Source organism: Lutra lutra, chromosome 11 (assembly GCF_902655055.1).
Source record: "Lutra lutra chromosome 11, mLutLut1.2, whole genome shotgun sequence".
Taxonomy (NCBI): Eukaryota; Metazoa; Chordata; class Mammalia; order Carnivora; family Mustelidae; genus Lutra; species Lutra lutra.
In genome coordinates, this window is record NC_062288.1 from 86,220,795 (window position 1) to 86,244,313 (window position 23,519).

General features: G+C 39.9%; 1 protein-coding gene across 3 annotated transcripts in view; it reads right to left on the bottom strand.

Annotated features, from left to right (window-relative positions):
* Nucleotides 1–23,519, bottom strand: part of UBE2H (ubiquitin conjugating enzyme E2 H) — a 108,427-nt gene that overhangs the window by 30,721 nt on the left and 54,187 nt on the right. For all 3 annotated transcript variants that reach the window (XM_047696145.1, XM_047696143.1, XM_047696144.1), the window contains exons 2-3: nucleotides 12,465–12,541; nucleotides 11,796–11,870 (exon numbers count right to left, since the gene is read on the bottom strand). In XM_047696145.1, the coding sequence (XP_047552101.1) occupies nucleotides 11,796–11,870; nucleotides 12,465–12,541 (152 nt within the window). The remainder of the gene's footprint in view (nucleotides 1–11,795; nucleotides 11,871–12,464; nucleotides 12,542–23,519) is intronic.

Genomic DNA, 23,519 nt, shown 5'->3' on the forward strand with positions numbered 1-23,519 from the left:
CTATTAAAACAGAAAAATATGCCATGCTTTTGCTTGTTATACTCCAATCTCAACTGTTCTGGAATAACAAATCTTTTGACCCACAGGCTAATAGGCAGAGAAAGTAAATGACATCACACCGAGTCATGCTGAAAACTGGTTTTTATTTTAGTCTGTTTCTGTTGTCTAATCCCAGGAGGGGATCTGTACAGAGTTGTACGCACTTTCGAGTAACTTCTGATACTGGGGTCAATATGTAAATAAGAGTGGGAAAAATTCACCACCTCTTACTTGTGAGGATATTTTTAATGATCAAATTTATGGACAGAATGAAATACCTGGGGCCAGTTATTAATACAGAAATTTCCTTCGGAATAATCTTGTGAAATGAGAAGTCAAACAAGTGACTCATGAAACAAGGTAAATCCACCCTAAGGTAAGTAGGCAAACAGCAGTACCAAGGGCAAAAATGGTAGCTCTATCCCAGGGGTAAAATGAGCTTGGACTGCAGATGGTTGAGGCAGTTGTGGCTGATGCAATTTAAAGTTTACGAATTCCTGTGAGAAAACAGTAAGTGAATATATTCAATTATTCTGATATTCCATCTTCATGATAGATGCCCACATAAAGTAGACAATTTTGAATTGATTAATTCTAATTTTTAAAGTAGATATAACTGTTCAAAATATATTTATTAAAGATCGAATCTTATCATCCCTACACTACAGCAGTGTCTCAGACTACACCTTTTTTAAGGGTAACAAACTTGAGTCTCCGTTCCTAGCATGCAGGAGGTGACCAGGGTGGGGATGCCGCCAGCTTCGGCAGCGACAGCCATCCTGCCAGCTCTGCGCACGAGCACATGCTCAGAGAGAGTTTCATCTTACCTCAGACAGCCAGGCCCAGCCCGTGGCAGCCTGCACCCGGGCAGAAGTCTCTTCAGAGAGCTGAGCCTTTCCGACTCAGGAGAGATGGGCCTGGGCCGGTCTCTTCTTAGGTGAGGAACCAAGCAAGGAGCTCACTGTCAATGCCCTGTGTCATGGGAACTTCTGACTGATCCTGTGTGTGTTCAGGAGATCTAAACTCAACAAGGGGTCCTCTTTTCTGTTTCTTCCTTTCTCTCTGACAATATGGAATCTGAGGAATGGGCTGGACGGATAAGAAAAGTTCATTTATAACTAAGAACAGGAGAAGTGTTATCCTTCCACAGCCAAACCCTGCTACCAACCTAGCAGATTAAGACCTGCAGCCTTAAATCTACTCTCCTGTAGTTTCATCTTTGGAAGATTATAATCTCTTTCCTTTCTCCACAATTTATCTTTCACTCTCCTAATATTCTTATAACCACAGTGTCTGAAATCAGGCAGTATTAATTCTCATGGTCAGAGCAGTAGAGAACACACACGGCCACTCTGAGTCAACAAAGTCGTGTTTAAAAGATGAGGCTCCAGTCAGACTGCTTGGGTTCTACCCTGTGAACCTCTGCCAAGAGTTACTGAATCCCTTTGCCTTTCTTTCTTTCTTCATAAAGCTACATTAAATATTGGTTATCTACACATCACAGGGCTGTTATGAAGAGTCAATGAATCTACATACAGCACCTGACCAGCAACCGGCCCACAGTAAGCACTCAAGGTTACTATCAGCTTCATGAGCTCAGGCAAGTAACTTCATCTCACTTTCCTTGTCCTAAGAATGAAAATATCTGCCCCTATCTCCTCGTCTCTGAATCCTTTAGCAACTGTCCAGAGCATTAGAGGCTGTGCTGATTACTGGATTTTGGGTTTCCCATAAGCCCATCACGCAGGAAATAGCAAATGTGGTTACTCCAACATTTACTACTAAAAAGACCATTCTAATTGCATTTGGGATGGGGTGAAATACTAGACTGGAAACCAGAAGTCAGATTCTGCAACTAGTTAGTAGTGATTTATCTCCACCTTCCTGAGCCTCGTTTTTACTATCCCTAAAATGAGGCAACTGGGTGATATATGTGACATTCCTTCTAGCAATAAGGTTTTCACACCACCAGAAATATGAAACAAATCTTAAATTACAGTGAACAAGTTTTTCAAAGGGAACTAAGACATTACTCTTATTTGTTTTTAGAAGACTCACAGTTTAACTAAAGATAGAGGAAGCCAAGAAGAATACATGTTTTCATTATGGTAACAATCCAAAAAAGAAGGAACGGAGTTAATGCCAAAAAGATGTCAAAATTAATAACCAGCTCAAAAGCTAGAGGTCACCTACTATAATTAAGTAGGAACTAATCTAAAGAGCAAGTTAGGCAGAATTTTTATATAACAAATGGGAAGATTATATAATAACGAATCGCCAAAGACAGAATTAAAACTGATATAAGCCAGCTTCAAGAAGGAAATGGACAAATCTGACAGAAGCAAGCTTGTACCGAGGCAAGGCCCTCCTGGGGCAAGGGGGAGGAAAAGCTCACTACTATTTTTATTCTGGTAAGAGCCAGATGAAGGTGAATGAATTTAGATATTACAGACTGTTAACAGGGGTTTTTCCATTAATAGGGCCAATCTGACCACTAGGTTCTTCTATCACTTAGAACTTCAGCACCTGGCCCCCAAATCTGTCTGTCTCTATCTATCATTTATAGAGAGATATTACCTATCACCCATATAGACCACACTCCTCACCCCCTGTCGTCTCAGTCCCTGAAGCTTCCCCTCAGTGTCCCCTTCCTCTATCACATCTCATTCACACTGCCAGGACATACCCAAACTTCGTCATCTTACAGACAGCTTTACCTCCAAAATCACAGACACCTCTGGCCACCACAGTCTCCTATGAATGAGAATCCACTGACCCTCCCTTTTCTTCCCGCCTACCAGCCCTCCTATCTTCACCCATCCTTGCTTAGTTTAAGATTTAAGAGCCATCACCATTATTGCTTTGTAACAACCCTCTGCAAATCCTGTGCCCTCGTCCCTCCAAAACACCCATCTATAATGAGGAAACCCATCATTCACATCTGCTGTACTTGGACGTGAAGGTGCCATTAAACACTCATTCATTCACTTGTTCATGCCCTCACCTCAATACAGAGCAGGCAGTGTCTCAAACCCCGAGATGGGAAGAAAGAATGTTAGTACAACAGAACCAGGGCCTGCCTTCATGGAGTTTGTATCTACTGGGCTGGTAGGCAGGAGACACACAGCATATGCACCAACTTTTAAAAGTATACTCAGTAACCTTCTGTGGGTTCAACATCACCAGTAATCTTCCTTTCTCCTTTCACTAATGGCCTGTTCCCCCATTCTCCAATGACTCAGGGATTTTACCGTTATTCTACAAATCTTCTGTTCCCTTTGCTCCTCCATTTTCACTCTGACTTCAAAGCCCTGCCCGTTTTCTTTGAGAAATTGTGGACCAATGGGCAGGATTCTTCATTTTTCCCATCAAAATCCTCCTAGCACACATGCTCATTTTTCCTGCCTCAATTGTTCACTCAAATGTTTAAGGTCTTCCAAAATACAAGTCCTCCATTTATGTTCTGATCTTGTTCCTTCTAACATCTCAGAGGCACAGTACCTTCAAGCCCCCTCCTGATCCCCAGCATCACCAAGATTTCCCTCTTTTTCTGGACAACTCCCTAGAGTAAGCACATAGGCGTCCTTCAGAATCTCCCATTTCAGTAGTAAAACACAAACCTTCCTTTTATCTCCCCCCGTTTGTGTGCTTTCCTCCATACAGCCAAACTTCTTCGAGACAATGTATTATAGACATCAGAGTTTCTCAATGTTGGCACCCTGATCCAAACCACCAGGATTTCTACTCTTCTCCCACAATAAGAGAGTGATGATTAAAACCTGCTTAGAACCTTTCAATGATTTTTCCACTGCATTAAAATTAAACTCAAGTATTTATTTAACCTGGCCCACAAAGCCCTACAGGACCTCCCGTACTTGCCACTTGGACCCTCTCTTCTACTTCACTGTTCACCCATCCTTCCACCTTTCTTGTGCATGCTAAGCTCCCATCTGCCTTAGGGCCTTTGCCCTCACAATTTCTTCTGCTTGGAATGCTCTCCTCGCTGATATTTGAGGATCAGGGATGGCTTATTTTTCCCTTTTCATTTAAACCTCAAGCTTAAATTTACTTTGTCAGAGAAGCCCTTACTCAACACCTAATCTAAGGTAGCTATTATGTCAATTTCATCACATCAATTCTCTATAAAGCTATCAGACATTTTAAATTTTTGCTTTATCTTTTTACCCCTCAAAGAATGTAAGGGTCAAGAGAACAATTTGTTCACCTCTGTATCTCAGGCACCTAGAGTAATCCCTCGTATACAGCTGGTAGCTAATAAATTTGTGGAGCTGATTAGAAGAAATAGCGTAAAGTGTATCCATATTCTGACAAAGTAGGTTCTGCTTCAGCTGCCAGATATACTCTAAAACAAACTAACTGCAAAATTTCACTTTCCGAACAGCAGTAAAAAGGGAGCTTTTAACAATGGCTTACATTCTCATAGCATCATCTAAAAAAAATGAAAAAGCAAAACAAAAAAATTTTAATGAAACCTTCCCACTAGAACCTTGTTTCTCTCCACTGGAATTCCAAAGATATAGATCACTACAAAGTAGCAATTATATAACTGAGACAGAAACTAAATTCAAAACCAAGTTCATGAAAGTAGAGAAGTATAGAGGTGATCTGAATGGAATTTTGCTTCCTCAGTCTTAGAACTCATTCTACTTGTGGAAATATAATGGTCCAAACAAGCCTCTGCTAAATGACTAAGCCCAAACCCTTTCAGAAACGAGATACCCTACTCCAAATCCTGATCCACCCCTGACAACACACTGAGGAGGTAACTGTACAATGTTTCCATCTAGGAAGACACAAAGTATAATGGTAAACATTCTAAACCCTATAGTTTGGTCATATCATAAAATTCCATTCCAAAAATATTGTGAGGTAATTTCTGGCCACAGTGAAACAAAAACGTATAATGCTAGAAGTGTCTGCTATTCTGACAACGAAAAAGGTTCAATCACTTTCCTTAACTGCTGGCACAAATACAACTAATAAGGTGCACTGATTATCAGAATATCTTCTAATTAAGAACCTCTAGCAGACTGGGAGACTTAGAAGGGACTGTGACAGGTTATCTAATCTAGTTTCCTTGAAACAGGAAGATCTAAACCGTTCTATTTAGGGAAGAGCTGACTTAACCATAAAGGCCACTGGGAGAGCTCAGCATCGTTTTCCAGCTATTGTCACTGCCCATGACCTTTCCATTTGGTCTCCATTTACTCATACGGTTTGGCTAGCTCTTGCTATATGCCACTGGCATCAAATTCCACTGCAGAATGAGCATGGTACCCCTCCCCCCCACCCCGGCCATTTTATCGACATTAAGCAAACCATTAAGCAGTCCCTCCAGTACCTTGTTCTCAACTAACCATTCCTCTTACTCTGCTCTGGTATCACCAAATTTCAATCCAGACACACAATGCCTGCAGCCTGCTCCTGGGAGAGAGTCCTCCTCACTGCTAATGTGGAGATGTACACAGGCAGTATTTCAAAAGTTTGTTTCCAGGCTTGTTACCTGGATCTTACAACATAGTTTTCTATTTTGGGAAGTATAAATGAGGGGTGCCTGGGTGGCTCAGTGGGTTAAAGCCTCTGCCTTTGGCTCAGGTCATGATCTCAGGGTCCTGGGATCGAGCCCCACATTGGGCTTTCTGCTCAGCAGAGAGCCTGCATCCCCGCCCCCGCCCCCCCCCCCCCCCCCCGCCTGCCTCTCTGCCTACTTGTGATCTGTTAAATAAAGAAATAAAATCTTAAAAAAAAAAAGTATATATGAAAAAAATAAAAATAAGTGTTAAGTGGTGACAGAGTTCCCACACTAAGGGAAGTTTATGGTTATTATAAAAGATTCTAAAATACTCTGTACTTCTGAAAGAGGACATAAAATAACATAAAATGACAAATTCTTAATTTTCTCTTGAATGCTTCTGTTTAAGTAGCTGTGGTGTGATGGAGACCACTACAGATCCTGAAGGCAGACTTCAAGGTATTTTCAAGACTTTTAGAGGCTGAAAGCCTTAAATCTAGTATCTTATGTCTGCATTTTATTGGAGGACATAATCCCCCCCAGGGCTTAGGTTTATCAAAAATATTATTATTATTTATTAGCTACAAACAAGGGCCTTTTCTGGTTCATCTGAAGAGAAAAATGGAGCAAGGCGGGGAAGACAAGTGGAAGAGTCAGACAAAAAAAGAGGACTGCCTGCAGCAGCAACCCAAGAGAAGGGACAAGAGGACAAGAAAGAAAAAAAAAATGAAGTTACACGTGTAAAGGTGTAAAGACAGTGCCCAAGATACAATAAACGAAACTGCAAGCAGAAAAACAAAGGAAAGAGAACAGTCTGTACCCTTACACACACACATCATTAAAACTAAAAGGAAAAAGGAAACTGGTGGGGAAACATGAGGGCCAGCAGGCTCTTAGCAAGCTACCAGGTGAGAATTCTGGCCAAGGATAAGCTTAATGGCCTTCTAGAACAAAGGACAGGAAAAGTGTAGACCCAGACAAAGATGGAGAGGGACATTCAAAAGTTACACATCTGCCATATGTTTAAAACTACATCCTTCTGTAATATAAAGGACCTTATTGTATTTAGAAATTACACAAAAAATGTTTTTAATCCCTTTAACACCCATGGATAACTGTATCAATGTTTTGGCATTCATACTTGGAATTTCATGGAAAAATTACAAGTTACACTATAGAAGATTACCATTTTTCTGTGTATTCCTTTATTTATTTTTAAAAGACTACATTTACTTGTCAGAGAGAGAGAAAGATAGCGAGCACAAACAGGGGGAGCAGCAGGCAGAGGGAGAAGCAGGCTCCCTGCTGAGCAAGGAGTCCAATGTGGGACTCGATCCCAGGACCCTGGGATGATGACCTGACCTGAAGGCAGAGGTTTAATGGACTAAACCACCCAGGCGTCCCTATGTGTTCCTTTAAAGATGGGGTTAAAACATTAGGAATGACTTTAAGGCATTTTGCCCATTAATATATGCCATAATTTAACTACTTTATTATCTACTGGGCCACTTAGGTTGCTTCAAAGTTTTAAAAACAAGTTTTAAGAACAACACTGCAAATTGCATACTCTGATAATCTTAGTGCACATCTCTGAATCGTAAGATAATTTATGCAAAAATCACTAAAAGGATATAAAATCTTCGTCAATCAACATATACTGCTAAGTCAGCTACATGACACTTGCCAATCTGACAAGATCTGTATCTCTCACTTTTAAAAATATGCATTCTTTGGAAGAGACATAAAACTGTTTTGTATCCTATGCTTATTGGTTACTTTTCCATCTTTATTCAAAACTGCTCCATTCCCCCTCTTCGTAGATGGGATCACTCATCTTTATTTCACCCCCACAGCAACTGCGAGTCTGTGTTTTCTCTGGAAAAAGCATTCTCTTAATAGACGAGCACCTGCTGGAAGCCATCTGGGGAAGGATGGCATACGGCAGTCTCTGGAGCAGCTTCTCTGCATGAAACAAAATCTTCACTGATGGGGGATGACTGGGAGTTCTGAGAGAGTATTATTTCTGAAGTCCTTATGCACACCTTCACAACTCTGAAGCTTTTTTCTAAAACTATATTCTCAACACACCAAACAAAATCTTTCTTGTAAAAGCCTATCTCCTTCCGTACACTCTCTTCCCTGACTAAGGTACTAACTCACACCTCTCCTAAAAAGCAATGAAATGTTGTCACTAAAGCCCATGCAGTATTTTATTTATGTGGGTCTTCTCTCCTAACTAGTGAGAGCCTTCTGTGACCTTCCTAATTATTAGAAGACTGCCATCTATCCCGAGTGTCTAATACATTAGTCACTATCAAACATGCAGAGTTCACTTAATTCTAGCATCTCATTTTCTAGAAAAGGACACAACCGTCCAGATGAGTATCATTCTCTTGGTCAAGGAAAACCAGGGCCAGAAGCACTCTTTCCCGATCACCAGTCCACGGATCAAGTGCATTCTCCCAACTCTACGTAGCTGGGGATGCCAGCAGCACTAGCATGCTAGGAACCTTTCTGGATGAAAAAGATAAAAATCTGAACTTTTTTTTTTTTTTAAAAGATTTTATGTATTTATTTGTCAGAGAGAGAGAGAAAGAGGGCAGAAGCAGGCAGAGTGGAGGCATAAAGAGAGGGAAGCAGGCTCCCTGCCAAACAGAGACCCTGATGCAGGGCTCGATCCCAGGACCCTGAGATCCTGACCCAACCCGAAGGCAGAGGCTTTATCCACTGAGCCACCCAGGTGCCCCGAAAGTCTGAACTTTCAAATAAATCAGAACTTAAAGATTCAGATAGGATTTATTTCAAAGTGGTCTCTCTGGAAAGCCATGCAAATATCTCAATGATGTTACAACTGGTCAGAGGAGCTTTGTAATTTCTCTTTTGAAAGTGCCTTTAGGGCCAGTTCATAAGAAAATCATAATTCTTAAACTTAAGGAAATTTCTGAATCATGTATCATTTTACACCCCAACTGATGTCACTCAGTTTTTCCATTTATCTTATTCTGCGAAATTAAACGAACTTTAGCCATTTCAAAAACTGATATCCAGCTTCACAGCATCAAGATGACTTCCTAAACATTATCACTAATGATACTCCAAGAGAATATAACATTCTAGAAGATCAGCTTAAGATGTCAGAAATAATGATAGCATTGAAAACTTCATAACCTCTTTATATTCCTTCTCTTCCCAAAGAGATAGCTTTATTGCCATTTTGAGGGGAAAAAAACCCAAACTTGTATAATGATATAAATTGTTTTTAAAGGGTATTTTTAGTTAGGCAATCGTGTACCTACTGAAAATTCTCTAAAATTTATTTAGAGGTACCCCAAAAGGTGAGCATGTCAAATAACATTGGATATATACTGAAAAATGCCTAGAAAATTGTTTTAAAGTAAATACATCAGAATGTAAATGATAATACCCATTGAGGGACAGAATTATGAGACATTTTTTCTTTATTTTTGGTCACCTGGACCTGCTTACATTCCTACTAAGACTATGGGGCGTTTAATAAAATAAATAAGTAGCAATCAAACATATATATATATATATATATACACATATTAACATTCCAAGATCTAAGCAGTAAGGAAGCTTAATCTAAATTTGCACATCTTAATATTTAAGAGCTCAATTTGGCTCAGGAAGAAGGGTATGCCTAGATACTATAGAGGCAGAATTTAAAAAGAATCTAAGGTTGGGATTATCTAATCTCCTTGCCCTTCTATATAATTCTACAACTACCTATACGACTCAAAAAGGAAACCTTCCCTATTCTAAATGAGCCACTAGCTTTCAAAATGTTTAAAGCAAATTCAACAGTAATTATATTGTTGATGACCTGAAAATAGGTCACCCCCCCCAACTGATTATAACTCTCTTATGCAATGTTCCTTTGAAGGAAACAAGCACAGCTTGTACAAATATTTCAACTACTTCTACTTCCCTAAGAGAAGATGGTACACATCTGTAGGTATTTCTAAGTTCTGAAAGCACATACAAAGGCAAAAGAAAAATTATGAAGAAGTTAAATCAGCCTAGTCATTTGTCCCAAGCAATTTCATATTACATCATTAAAAGTACATGGGCATCTGCTGTGTCACTGGTGAATAAATAAACAATGTCTGAAGTTTAGACATGTTTACTTTGAAAGTTATGATGAAATAATTACATTATCTGGAAAAATATGTTAAGATAAGGTTTGAGAAATAACTACATTTCTGCAGGATATATAATTGCTTTTCTGTATAGTTCACTGTTAAACAGTTATATTGATTTCTTTCTGACTAGGAATTTAGGGCTCAAAACTATCAGCATGCCAATTTTTAGTCTTTAAGCAAATGGACATATATGAAATATATCTGAATTTATATGGTTTATACATTCCATTCGTAAAGATTTAAAAATCATACTACTCCAAGTTCAAATGCCTGTACAGAAAGAATGGATCATCAGGGGACAGGCGACCACAACGTGACAGAAAAGCACCCCCTTTCCCTCCCCAACCCAACCCAAGCTGAGTAACACCATTCCATCACCCTAGAATGGACTGGGAATGACTGCTGTCCCACCCCTACAGGCATTAAGTCAGATATATTTGGGGATTATCTCAAGCTCCCTTCCTATTTCATCATCTGATAACCCTTCACCTCAGAGATCCTTGTAGCAAGGGGGAAATTTCCAATTCAATCATTCATAAAGTATCTTCTCCATTCCTGAGCTTAGAAAAATCATCCAAGGGACCTTAAAAGGAAATCACCAATTTATTCTTAAAATGAACGCTAAGAGTTCCTGGCATAAGAAGGAATTACAGGCGCTCTGTATTACTTTTACAGCACAAAGCTTGAAAGCAGTAGGGTAGCTGGAGAGTGGAGTTCTCAGAAGCTGCTACATTTTGACTAAGAATTAGTCTACGATGATCCTACCTTTTCCACATTACTTATCTTAGACAGAAATCTGGAGGCCTAGAATCAAAATGTAAAGCTGAGGGTGACTTTGGTCCACCTCCTTAAAAAACCAAACCAAAACAAACAAAACAGAAAGTCTTTTTGTTGGAAGGTGAGTGGGGTGTGTGGTGTCTGAAGTCCAAGAGGCCTGGCATGAGTTCCAAAGATAACCCCACGGCAGTAGCAAGACATACCAACCCTGGCAATTCTGAACATGAGGTCCAGTGTGACTAAGAATGAATATATTCCAATTTTATTTTTTCTTCTTTCTTAAAATTGGTCAGTATTTTATAGTATTTCAAACTCATCTTTAAGTAAAATTTTTTTTTAAAGATTTTATTTATTTATTTGACAGAGAGAGATCACAAGTAGACAGAGAGGCAGGCAGAGAGAGAGAGAGAGAGAGAGGGAAGCAGGCTCCCTGCTGAGCAGAGAGCCCGATGCGGAACTCGATCCCAGGACCCTGAGATCATGACCTGAGCCGAAGGCAGCCTCTTAACCCACTGAGCCACCCAGGCGCCCCTAAGTAAAAATTTTAAAAGCTGACTTAAGTTCGCTGAGTTACTACCATTCCACAATCTCAGAACCTTAAAAAAAAGGGGGGGGGGGTCAGCCTTCAATCAGCTGTACCTCTATAGCATCTGATGCTAACAGACCTACATTGTCACTAAGTGCCTTAATGGGGTTGGAGGGACGGGTTATAGTAGTATCGCCAATTAGGGCAGAGAGAAGATGAAGGAGGAAAAAAAAGTACCTCTTTATACAACCCCACCGAGGCTCCTACTCTACTTTCTTCGGCTGTTCAGGGGGCTAAAAAGATGAGGAGCAGAGAGAGCAGGAAAGGGGGAGTTCACTGCTAGGTGCCCACAGCTGCAGTGAACAAAAGCAGAGGCGGCTCTAGAGAGGATTTTTGATGACAGAATTAGAATAAATATTAACATTAATTCCAACCACTGAGCAATTAAAATGAGATTTAAGGTATGTTTATTATTTTACTGCTTAGCCTGAATAGACACTGGGCCTTAAAACGGTTTCATCTGACCCTGACAGAAAAATTTAATTATAATCATTACAATCAGGCAAAGGTATATTTAATCATCTATCACACTGTGAAGTCCCACAAAAAATCCCTGATTAACGGAATTTTTCCTTTTTAGGCTTTGGTAAAGTAACCATTTCTGGAATTATCTCACAAAATGCCGGGTTTTTTTTTTTTTTTCCTTTTCTCTGTGCTTTCAAAACTCTCTAATGAGAAAAACTGAGTAGTTACATACCTATAGATGGAGATTTGAAAGGGTATTTATCAGGAAGATCCACTCTAACTTTCCATACTCCGCCTTCATATGGTGCTGAAATAAAAGTAAACATGTTGAAATTAGAACTGTGTCTCCACATTAAAAAATAAACCCAAGTTTAAGTGAAACATTAAATCCTAGCATCTTTTGAAAATCTTACAGATTAATTCCTTTTGAAAATCTTGCAGATTAATTAATTCCACATTAATTAATCAGATGGTATTCTATGTTCAGATTAAAATAACTTTTCTTTAAAAGATGTAGAGTTAGAAAATAAGATTCGTTTCTCTCCTACATTTACCCGATTTTTAAAGTATTAAACACTTAGTTCATAAGTAACAGCTTCCTATTTCAATCTGCCCTGTTGACCCACCCCCCATCAAAAACAAAAGACAGAAAAGGGGGGGGAAAACATTTCCCCAAAACCATCCATGAAAAAACCAAAAAACAGTATTCACAATTTTTGTTCTAAACTGTCATATAAAGTAATTATGGTAAAAGCAAAATTTCCTGACTGGTTCTAGAGTTTCATCAAATTTACTGTTCAAATACTACACATACCTCCACTGATATTCTCATTACCTACTAAGGAGAAGAGGAAAAGAGAAACTGAAAAAGAAGAACACATATATGAACACATGTACTTACTTCCTTGTGGTCCATAAAACTTCACTACAAATTCATTGAGTCCTCCCAGGATCGTAACCTCATGCTTACTCTCAATGCTAAGGTGAAAAGTAAAGGAAAGTACACAGGCTTTGTAGTAACTGGAAGAACTAAAGATGATATCCCCAAGATATGCTATGTAAAGTGTTACCAACATTTGATTTGAAACTGATAAAATATGGGGGCGCCTGGGTGGCTCAGTGGGTTAAAGCCTCTGCCTTCGGCTCGGGTCGTGGTCCCAGGGTCCTGGGATCGAGCCCCATATGGGGCTCTCTGCTCCGCGGGGAGCCTGCTTCCTCCTCTCTCTCTGCCTGCCTCTCTGCCTACTTGTGATCTCTCTCTGTCAAATAAATAAATAAAATCTTAAAAAAAAAAATGAAACTGATAAAATATGAAATATACATAGTCGTTCTGGTCTTTTAGAAGGCAATATATACTCTTATGAAAAGAATGCGAATAAACTTCAGATTCAGAGACAGGTGTTCAAATCCCAGGAGAGCCACGTACTGGGTCTGTGGGCCTGCACAACATAATGTAAGCTCACTCCCCAAGCCTTTGCTATCTTTGTCAATCAGGAAAAACCACTTCATAGGATTTCTGTGAGGATCAAATGGGTTAAGTATGTAAAACATGGAAACTGCATTTTGTAGATAATATAAATGAAAAATAGGCACTTAGTTTTAGTTTTTCTCCCCTCTGTAGTCTCTCCTTGCTAATCTACCCCTAGTGAACCTTTAACATAAACTCCATTATTCCCTTTGGTCAAATTCAAAAACTTAGCAAATTACCAATTCTCCTAAACTCGAAATGCTATGCTCCTGAAGTTATGGATTTACTTAAGCAAAGTCCCCACTCATTTTCCCCCTGGCTTAGAGAATAATCAAATAATTGTGATGCCACCTTCCTACAGGTACTATTAAATGCAAAACAGCAGCAAAATCAATCAATAAATCTTATCTCTAGTATTTATTTCACCTACCTTTTCCCTCCCCTTCCAAACCTCTCTCCAGCTTAGGTCGGCCTCTAGCTTCTGGGATGTTCTGGGGCTCCAATCACAGGAGTACTTGTGTGTTCTCTTCCTCAGAAACTTATCTGCCCCTGAGACTCTTAGATGTTTAAGGTACTAAGATTCAACTGAAAAACCAAACCAACCCGCATCAGTAGAGAAGGTGACTACTGGTCTAATATTGGACCTGTTGTTTTCTATTTCTTCTCTGTGGTCTAAACAAATAATAACTCGGGGATTTTAGGTACTGAACTTTCTTTGGGGGGACCCTCACAATGAAATTAAACAAGAAAACCCCAAACGACCACATATGAAAAAGGGGACCTCGAATGTCACAATGTAACTGAACAAGAAAACCCCAAACAACCCAATAAAGATAAGCTGGCCTCACCGTTCTCCACAGCCACGCAAATCACATTTTAATTACAAGAACTATTATACCAAAGACAAAGAACCCAAAGAAATTTTAAAATGTTGTCTTACACAGAGAAAAACAGTATTTTTAAAGATATGAAATTACGTATTTGGCTCTCCTATCCTCTGTCCTACAGGCCAAAGAACAGAGGGGCTGGGTGTACTTTTGGCAAAGTCCTTCCTCAAAAGTCTTGAACAATCCCCACTAGAGATATTTAATAGGACAATTTAGCCTATACTAATTTGATCTCATTCTTTTCTAAATGAAAACTGTTTTAACAGCATGCACACTGAAAGGACTCAAATAGTATCCGCCCTAGAAAATACACTTCGTTTCTCACTTGGTCAAATGACACAAACATGAATGCTTTGGTGTACAAAACTCTTCTTGACCAGTCACCCTCTGACACGGCAAGATATTCCAAAGTATTAATAGGTTAAAATTTGTTTTAAAACAAACAAAAAAGCACCTCGAGTTACAAGTTAAATCTAGTTACAATAAACAAAATTAAATATAAACAATAAAACCCTTGAAGAAAACAGACTTTTTATAAAATCATCTTGGGGTGAAAAGGCTTCCCTAAGAATAACACCAAAGTCAGAAACCAGAGAGGAAAAGATTCACAGATATAAGCGCACACGAACATTTAAAACTTTTATACTGTAAACGACAAGATGAAAACTAGGAAGAAAAAATTATAGCATATGACCAAAAAATGTAGATTACAATATAAAAGGTTATTACAAAGCAGTAAGAAAAATTAAAGGGGCACCTGGGTGGTTCAGTCAGTTAAGTGTCTGACTCCTGATCTCAGCGCAGGTCATGATCTCAGGATTGTGAGATGGAAGCCCACAGGCTCAGAGTCTGGGCATGGAACCTGTTTAAGACTCTCTCTATTCCCCTTCTCCCTGGTTCTCTTTCTCTCCCTGCTCTGCTCCTCCCCCTGCCCCCTTGGGGGAAGAAAAAGAAGGAAAAGAAAAAAAGAAAAATTACAAACACCTTGACAGAGAAAAGACCACGACAGCCAAGAAAACTGAATGAACAAAATTAAGTTTTAAAAAAGTTCAACTCATTAGTTTAAAAATAAGACATTTTTCATTATGACAATGAAAGGGCAAAAAAAAAAAAAAAGAAGAAGAAATAAAGAAAAAAGAAAGAAAATGAAAGGGCTGATGAAAACCTAGTGTTCAGTGGAGTATAAATTCACATTCCTGAGGATAAATTTAGCACTGTGTTCCAAAACTCAAAATAAATTCTTTTATTCAAATTTCACTTTTATGAAGTTTATTTAAAAAAAAAAAAAATAACCAGACACTGCTGGTGGGAGCGTGATACAGTTTCAACCACTTTGGAAAACTGTGGGCGTGGAAAGTACACATACATGTACCCTACGCCCAAGAACACTACTCCCACTAGAGAGCCTTATAGCGATGACCACCAACACAGAGGTTTCAGAATGCTCACAGCAGTATTTATAATATCCAAAATTTAGGTTACAACCCAAAGGCTTGTCAATAAAAAGGATAAACTATGGTTGTCACCCAGCAGAATACTGCACAGCAATAATAAATGAATTGCAAACATCCGAGTGTGAGTCTCCCAGATATTAGTGAAAGAAACCAGATACCAAAGAGCACATGCGATGTGATTCCTTCGCTACACATTTCAAACAGGCTAAATGAATCAATGGTGTTAGGAATTAGGATAGTAGTCACCCTAGTGGGGACAGCGATCATTTCGAGTGGTTCGAGGGGGACTTCTCAGGTGCTGATTAAACATTTATTGTTCCACTTATCACTGAGCTACAAAGATTTGTGGACTTTTCATGTATATGCTACTGTTTAACAAAAAGTTTACTAAAAAGACAAAGTGTATCTGAAATGTGCAAATATGTTTACTGGAATATGTGAAATTTAAAAATGGAAATTAAATATTTATCAAAAGGAACTGTTTAAATGGGTCATTAAGTGATTTTATACAACAGGCTGCCACTATATCCACTAGTGTTTACTGGTGCCCTCTCCACACCCAGAGCTCCTCTAATGTATGTTTCTGCTCAACTTGAGATATCCAGAAATACGCAACTGAATAAAGTAATACAGGTAAAGATATCCCTGTCATTAAACAAAACCAAATAAATTCACAAGGAAAATGAAAAGAACAGAGTAAGGTAGAGGATTCAGAGAGTTTAACAAAAGAAGTCATAAACTAATTCCAACCTAAAAATCTATAGAAGCAATATTCCTCATTAGTCAGAACCAATCTGCTATGAATAGCATTGGTGGACAGTAATTACTCTTAATTAATCATTTAAAGTTATGAGTTATTCACATGGATGTCTTTTCCAGAAAACTTAAGATATTTCTATCCTTGACATGTATGCAATAAATCTGGGCTTCTTCCATTTTGTGATCTGAGAGTCAGTCCATGCTTTTATCTACTTTCCAAAGAAATTCTCCTTTCCCAACAGTCATGTTAAAATGAGATTAGAAGTAATGCTCCAAACCTCTCCTTTCCCACGATCCCTGGTACAACCCTCCTGTCAGATATACTGGGTCTGTCTTTAATTACACATTATACTGTAAACTGAAGAGTTCTTATAGTCCATTTTGTTTGAAAAACTAAAACTGAATGAAACCTTTAAAACTCCTACCAAGTTGGTAAAATGAAGAAGCTGTGCTAAATTTATACTGCCTTAGAATGGTACAGACCACTGAGTCAAATGGAAACAAAGAATTTTAGTTTAGTTGGAAGAAAACTGTGTTAAAAATAAGCCATTTCATCACCACGAATGAATGACTTGCCCACAAAAAATATGGAATTACTTGACTGCTGTTACCATGTGTATTTATGGGAGTGGCCACGGGTTTCTTTCTCCTCTCCATTGCAAAGTCAAGGGCAAAGAAGGCAAATGAGAAGGCAGGTTACAATGACAAAAATAATTATCTATTTCTGAGACGTGCTGGTCAGGCTAGTAGACTGGTGGGAACGCACTAGAAGGTTTCTTGATTACTCTCTCAGTTACAAAGCTTGAACACAGAAAATATCCCTCAGATACTGTTCCGGTAAACATATGTTAAATAAACACATAAAGCCACGTTTTACTCACCTATGATCTAAGTTATTCGCAAAATACTGCTTTTTACTTACATAGCATTTCACTCTTCAGGACTCTCAGCATTTTCAGTATAATAATGATTAACATTCATGGGAACCCAAGCTCGTTTCACTTTTAAAATGCCAGCCACCCACCACCTTATTTTCCCTGAATGGCATTATGATTACACAATCTAATATTTAAAGGTTAATGCCAAACTGTCAAGAGATAACTGACATTCTTGGCAAAACGTGTCTATCGGGATTTCAGAAATGGCTTTTATATAGTTCTGGAATTTTCCAGAAAGAGCGCCAAGGGCTAAAAGCCTGTGCCACAGGATTGATGTTAACAGGTCAAAGACCTACGAATCAGACAGCACTGTTAGTCCTAAGTTGACTGATAATGAGCTTATAAAATAAATGAGGGTGGCCTCCCTGAGCTGTGTCCATGGAAGTAAGGGAATGGGGAGAAGAATGCGCTTCTGTGCAGAAGGTAGACGCAATCTCTATGGCTTTCTCTATGTTCAGACCAGTCTGTTTCCAACCCTCCTTGAGATGAATCATACTACAAACACTGAAGAAATTTGCAAACCTTTACTCACTACCTAGTATTCTTGATAAGAACGTGGCATGTCTATAAACCCATGGATGTGCAAAATATCATGAAAATAATACTTTTGGGGTTATGTTATTTTTTTTTTCTAAAGATTTTATCAAATCTTATCAAATCAAATCCTAAAGATTTGACAGAAAGAGATGCAGCAAGAGCAGGAACACAAGCAAGGGGAGTGGGAGAGGGAGAAGCAGGCTTCCTGTCAAGGAGGGAGCCCGATGTGTGGGGCTCGATCCCAGGACTCCGGGATCATGGCCTGAGCTGAAGGTGGATGATTAATGACTGAGACACCCAGGGGCCCCTGGGGTTATGTTTACAAGGAATACTTCTCCTTTGAAGACATACACTGAAATACTTACTAATTAAACTATATGATGTCTACAATTTGCCTCAAGAGTTAGAAGAAAGGTACTGAAGAAATGTTGTAAGCCCTGAGGTGGGAATTAACGGAATGTGAATGATGGGTACCTGGGGATTTATCACACTGATCTTTTATGTTTGAAATTTTCCACTGAAGTTCTTAAAAAAAAAAAAAAATTAAGAATGTAGTCAGTTATTGGAACTTCAACATTTAACAAGCCTAACAGTGTAGAACTAAGATGATGTAGCTCTTTTTTATAGATTGAGAGAGAGAAAGTAGGCATATACATGGGGGGAGCAGAGGGAGAGAATCTCAGGCACACTCCCACTGAGTGTGGAGCCCCACGAAAGGCTTGACCCACAACCCATGAGATCATGACCTGAGCCAAACCCAAGACTTGGGACACCCAACTGAGCCACCCAGGCACCCCAATAATTATAATTTAAACAAAAGGACATCTGTTAAAAAAAAACAACAAAAAGCACACAAAAAAACAGTCATGTACAGTAACAGAAGCTCCTGGGTGACATTAAAGTTTAAATTAAAAAAAAAAAAAAAAGGTTTTGAAAGGTTTGTATTCTTTACATTAGTTGAAGGGAAGACTTTTATACCAAAGACAAATAATGAAAGCAGCAGAAATCAAAGCCATCGAGAAAATAATCATGGGGAAAAGGATGCAAGACAATAAGAGGGAAGGAAAAATCCTTCTACCAGTGATGAAATAAAAAATAAAAGCATATTTTTATCATTCATCTCACTCTGGGCAGCAGTAATACAGTGTCGAGAGCAATCAGCACAACAACATACACGTGTCAGTATCTCCTAAAGTCAAGTAATTTTATTACCTAATCCCAGACAAAATATTTTAAGCTTTCCACATCAAGTGATAGAAATCTGTTAAACTGAGCTACAGAGAATAGTGTTAGCATTTCTTAAGTCCACAAAGGATCAGTCTTTATTCTATTAAAAGTTGGTTTACTAAATATTCTATAAACACTCACACACAAGAGCCATAAAGCAAACAAAAACTACTCTTTTTAAAAAGACTTTTATGGGGCGCCTGGGTGGCTCAGTGGGTTAAGGCCTCTGCCTTCAGCTCGGGTCATGATCCCAGGTCCTGGGATCGAGCCCCGCATCGAGCCCCGCATCGGGCTCTCTGCTCAGCAGGGAGCCTGCTTCCTCCTCTCTCTCTCTGCCTGCCTCTCTGCCTACTTGTGATCTCTCTCTCTCTCTGTCAAATAAATAAAATCTTTTAAAAAAATAAAAAAAAAAAAAAAGACTTTTATTTATTTGAGAGAGAGCATGAGAAGGGGGAGGGTCAGAGGGAGAAGCAGACTCGCCCCCACCTCCTCATCCCCCCGACCCAGCACAGAGCCTGATGTGGGACTCAATTCTGAGACTCCAGGACCATGACCTATGCCAAAGGCAGTCGCTTAACCAACTGAGCCACCAAGCGCCCAAAGAAAAACTACTCTTAAATGAGCCGGCCTCCAAGAATCTTAAAGTTTAGCAAGAGAACATGAGATCTGTACATTAAAGAGTAAATGCAAAAGCAGTTTGCTACTAGGGAATAGATTTCTTTCAGTTTGTGGGTAAGAGAGAGAGGTGAATTTACACAGGCCTCAGAACAGCACAGGAGGGCTGCCTGGGTGCCTTAGTGGGTTAAGTGTCTGCCTCTGGCTCAGGTCAGGATCTCAGGTTCCCGAGACTGAGCCCCACACTGGCTTCCCTACTTAGCAGGGAGTCTCCTTCTCCCTCTCTCCATTCATGCTCTCCCTCTCAAATAAATAAAATCTTAAAAAACAAAAAACAAACAAACAAACAAAAAACCAGCATGGGATATGGGATTTGGATTTGTAGAGATGGGAGACACATTTAAAACAAAACCAGAGGGCGCCTGGGTGGCTCAGTGGGTTAAGCCGCTGCCTTCGGCTCAGGTCATGATCTCAGGGTCCTGGGATCGAGGCCCGCATCGGGCTCTCTGCTCAGCAGGGAGCCTGCTTCCCTCTCTCTCTCTCTGCTTGCCTCTCCATCTACTTGTGATCTCTCTCTGTCAAATAAATAAATTAAATAAAATAATAAATAAAATAAAACAAAACCAGAAAAACACAGGGTTATGTCCACAAAATAAGGAGAACTACATTTTTATTTTGACAAGTGGACCCTGGGGAGTGTTAGAAAACAGGCCAAAGACCAGATTACCAACCACCCCAAAGCATGGATTTTATCTGGTGAACTAGCTGGTTATTTCTAGGCACAGCACACACAGCACACATCAACTTACAGTGGGCACCGCACAACTTAGCATAAAACTTTTAGTGCTCTTTGGTGTCCCCCCTCAGAGCAGGAGTTGCCCGTGTGTTCAGTCAACAGAGTGTAAACCTTCTTCCCTGTAAGGGCAGGGGCTCTCCGAGCAGTGGGAAGTGTAGCGCAGCAAAGCAGAGGTATAGCCCCTCATTTCTTTCTTTTTTTTTTTTTAAGATTTTATTTATTTATTTGTCAGAGAGAGAGAGGGAGAGAGAGCAAGCACAGGCAGACAGAATGGCAGGCAGAGGCAGAGGGAGAAGCAGGCTCCCTGATGAGCAAGGAGCCCGATGTGGGACTCGATCCCAGGACGCCGGGATCATGACCCGAGCCAAAGGCAGCTGCTCAACCAACTGAGCCACCCAGGCGTCCGATAGCCCCTCATTTCTGATTGGTGTTGGGGCCACATGCTCCAGGGAAACACCTGCCTGTCACCTGTGGGCTTCCTTGGGGCTCTTTTTGTGCTCATGCCCCAAGGGTCACTTTACTAGGGGTTCAGCACACACATGCTCTTATGTGTGGCCCCTGCTCACCCACTTGATCTGTAAAGTGTGGCTTTGATTGCCAATTTTGTAAAAAGTTAACGGCACCCAACAAAGTTTCTACTTCTGACCCAGCATTGGTCCTAAAAGAACAAGTCCTCTATGCTAAGTTGTGACTTTAGTTGAAGGAATAGAACATTGTGAATCAGAACAAACTCACCCCAAGCCTGAATTAATCTATTTTTATAAACAGCTTATAGAGATACCAAATATTTTATAAAATGCATTAAAGTGTGGGTAGAAAAAGGTCTACTCTTACCTGAGGTTAGAGTGAGCTTTTTGGAGAATTTTTATAGTTAACTCTTTAGTGAAATGTGACAGCACAAAGAAAAAAAAGAAAAAAAAAAAAAAAACAAAACCTTTACACAAAGGTAACTGAGCCATGGTGTGCAGAACAGCTGAAGGTGTGATTAAACAGTTAAAGCAAATAAAGAACAGAAAAGAAACCTTCAAGGCCAGAGGTGCCTTGGTGGCTCAGTTGGTAAAGCATATGCCTTCAGCTCAGGTCATGATCCCAGGGTCCTGAAATTGACTCCTGCACTGGGCTCTCAGCTGGGCACGGAGTCTGTTTCTCCCTTTGCATGCTGTTCCCCCTGCTTGTGCTCTCTGACAAATAAATGAATAAAGTCTTAAAAAGAAAAAAAAAAAAAAAAAAGGCACCTGGGTGGCTCAGTGGGTTAAAGCCTCTGCCTTCGGCTCAGGTCATGATCCCAGGGTCCTGGGATTGAGCCCCACATCGGGCTCTCTACTTGGTGGGGAGCCTGCTTCCCTTCCCCTCTCTCTGCCTACTTGTGATCTCTGTCAAATAAAATAAATAAAATCTTAAAAAAAAAAAAAAAGAAAGAAAGAAAGAAAGCAAACATTCAAGGCCTCAACTAATGCCTTGGAATGATGGGAGAGATCAGAGACTTCAGAAGCTTACAACTGACTAGATATAGCACAGCTAGTAGAAAGCTCCAGTGTTGCTAGGGATGCCTGGGTGGCTCAGTCAGTTAAGCGTCTGCCTTTGGCTCAGGTCATGATCCCAAGGCCCCAGGATCAAGTCTGACATGAGGCTCCCTGCTCAGCAGAAAGCCTGCTCCTCCCTCTGTCGCTTCCTCTGCTGTGCTCTTTTCTTTCATGCACCCTGACAAATAAAAAAATCTTAAAAAAAAAATTTAAAAAGACATCTCCAGTGTTGCTAGAATATCTCACTTTCATGAGAAACCAAAGAACTAGATTTCTAAGCCAGTATCTTAATTTCTAAATGCAAACAGAGCACGTGCTCCAAGGTCTCTCTCAGCAAAGCCTTCTACTTACAACCTTCTACTTCTACTTACAACCACATACTGCTACTTTGTCACCAACTAATATACTATGTATTTTACTTTATCACTGGTCTCCCACTACTACAATGCAAGCTTCTAAAGGCAAGGATTGTTCATTGCTGCGTTCCTGGAGCTTAGAAGAGTACTCAACACACAGTAGGCACTCAATTAACTACATTAAATGAACACATGAATGAAGTTGCCAGACAGGCACAGCCTGGAACTGCCAGTCTGAGATCTAAGTATAGTTTTAGCTTTGTCAGACAGGGAAGGTGATACTATTAACAGCGAAGTGGAGCACAGGACAGAAGGAACAAGTTTTTTATGGAAGATGCTAAGTTCAGTTCTGAACACAGAAGCCATTTAAAGTATAAATGGATAAGCCAAGTGGCCATATACTATAAGCAGCTGGAAAACTGGTGATTTAAAAGGAGTCACCTCGCAAATCACTTAACTCTCAGCTTGTTTTCCAATCTCTAGGCAAGGGGAGGGGGCTGGGGAGAGATGACTACCTCATTCACAGGGATGCTGAAGCTCAAACACCTACAAAGAAAGGTACCTGGCCCAGCATCTGACACCAAAAAAAATTCAAAAATTTTTTAAATGTAAAAAATACACAAAACTGACTAAAATTAGTTTCCACAGGACTAAAATTTACTTAAGCAACAATTATTTAATGTCTCTTTTAATATCTGTTTTCTTGGGGCGCCTGGGTGGCTCAGTGGGTCTTCTCATGACCTTCGGCTCGGGTCATGATCCCATGTCAGGCTCTCTGCTCAGCGGGGAGTCTGCTTCCTCCCCTCTCTCTCTGCCTGCCTCTCTGCCTACTTGTGATCTCTGTCAAATAAATAAATAAAATCTTTAAAAAAAAAAAACAAAACTGTTTTCTTCTACGTATTTGAGACTCCCTTCCACCCCCGACACACACACACACACCCCTACCTTTCTTGATGTTGTTATTATGAATAATGGTTACGGTACAGCACCACAAAATACAATGATACCATAGGAACTAACAGGGCATATGTTTATTTTCTAAAATAGAAACTTCCCATACTGTATGCTGAGGGCGTTGGCAGTTTCTTTTCCTTTTCTTTAAGTTTATTATTTTTTTAAATCATCTCTACACCTAACATGGGGCTCGAACTCATGATGCCAAGATTAAGAGTCCCATGCTCCATCGACTTAGCCAGCCAGGTGCCAGGTGCCCCCCTGCACAGTTGTTGTTGTTATATAGCTAGATTTAAGAGCTGTCACTGGGCTACCATCCTTTAAAATGTTATCTGTAGGGACACCCGGGGGGCTCACTTGGTTACGCATCCAACTCTTGGTTTTGGCTCAGGTCATGATCTCGCAGGTTGTGAGGTCGAGTCCTGCTCGGTCCACTCAGTCG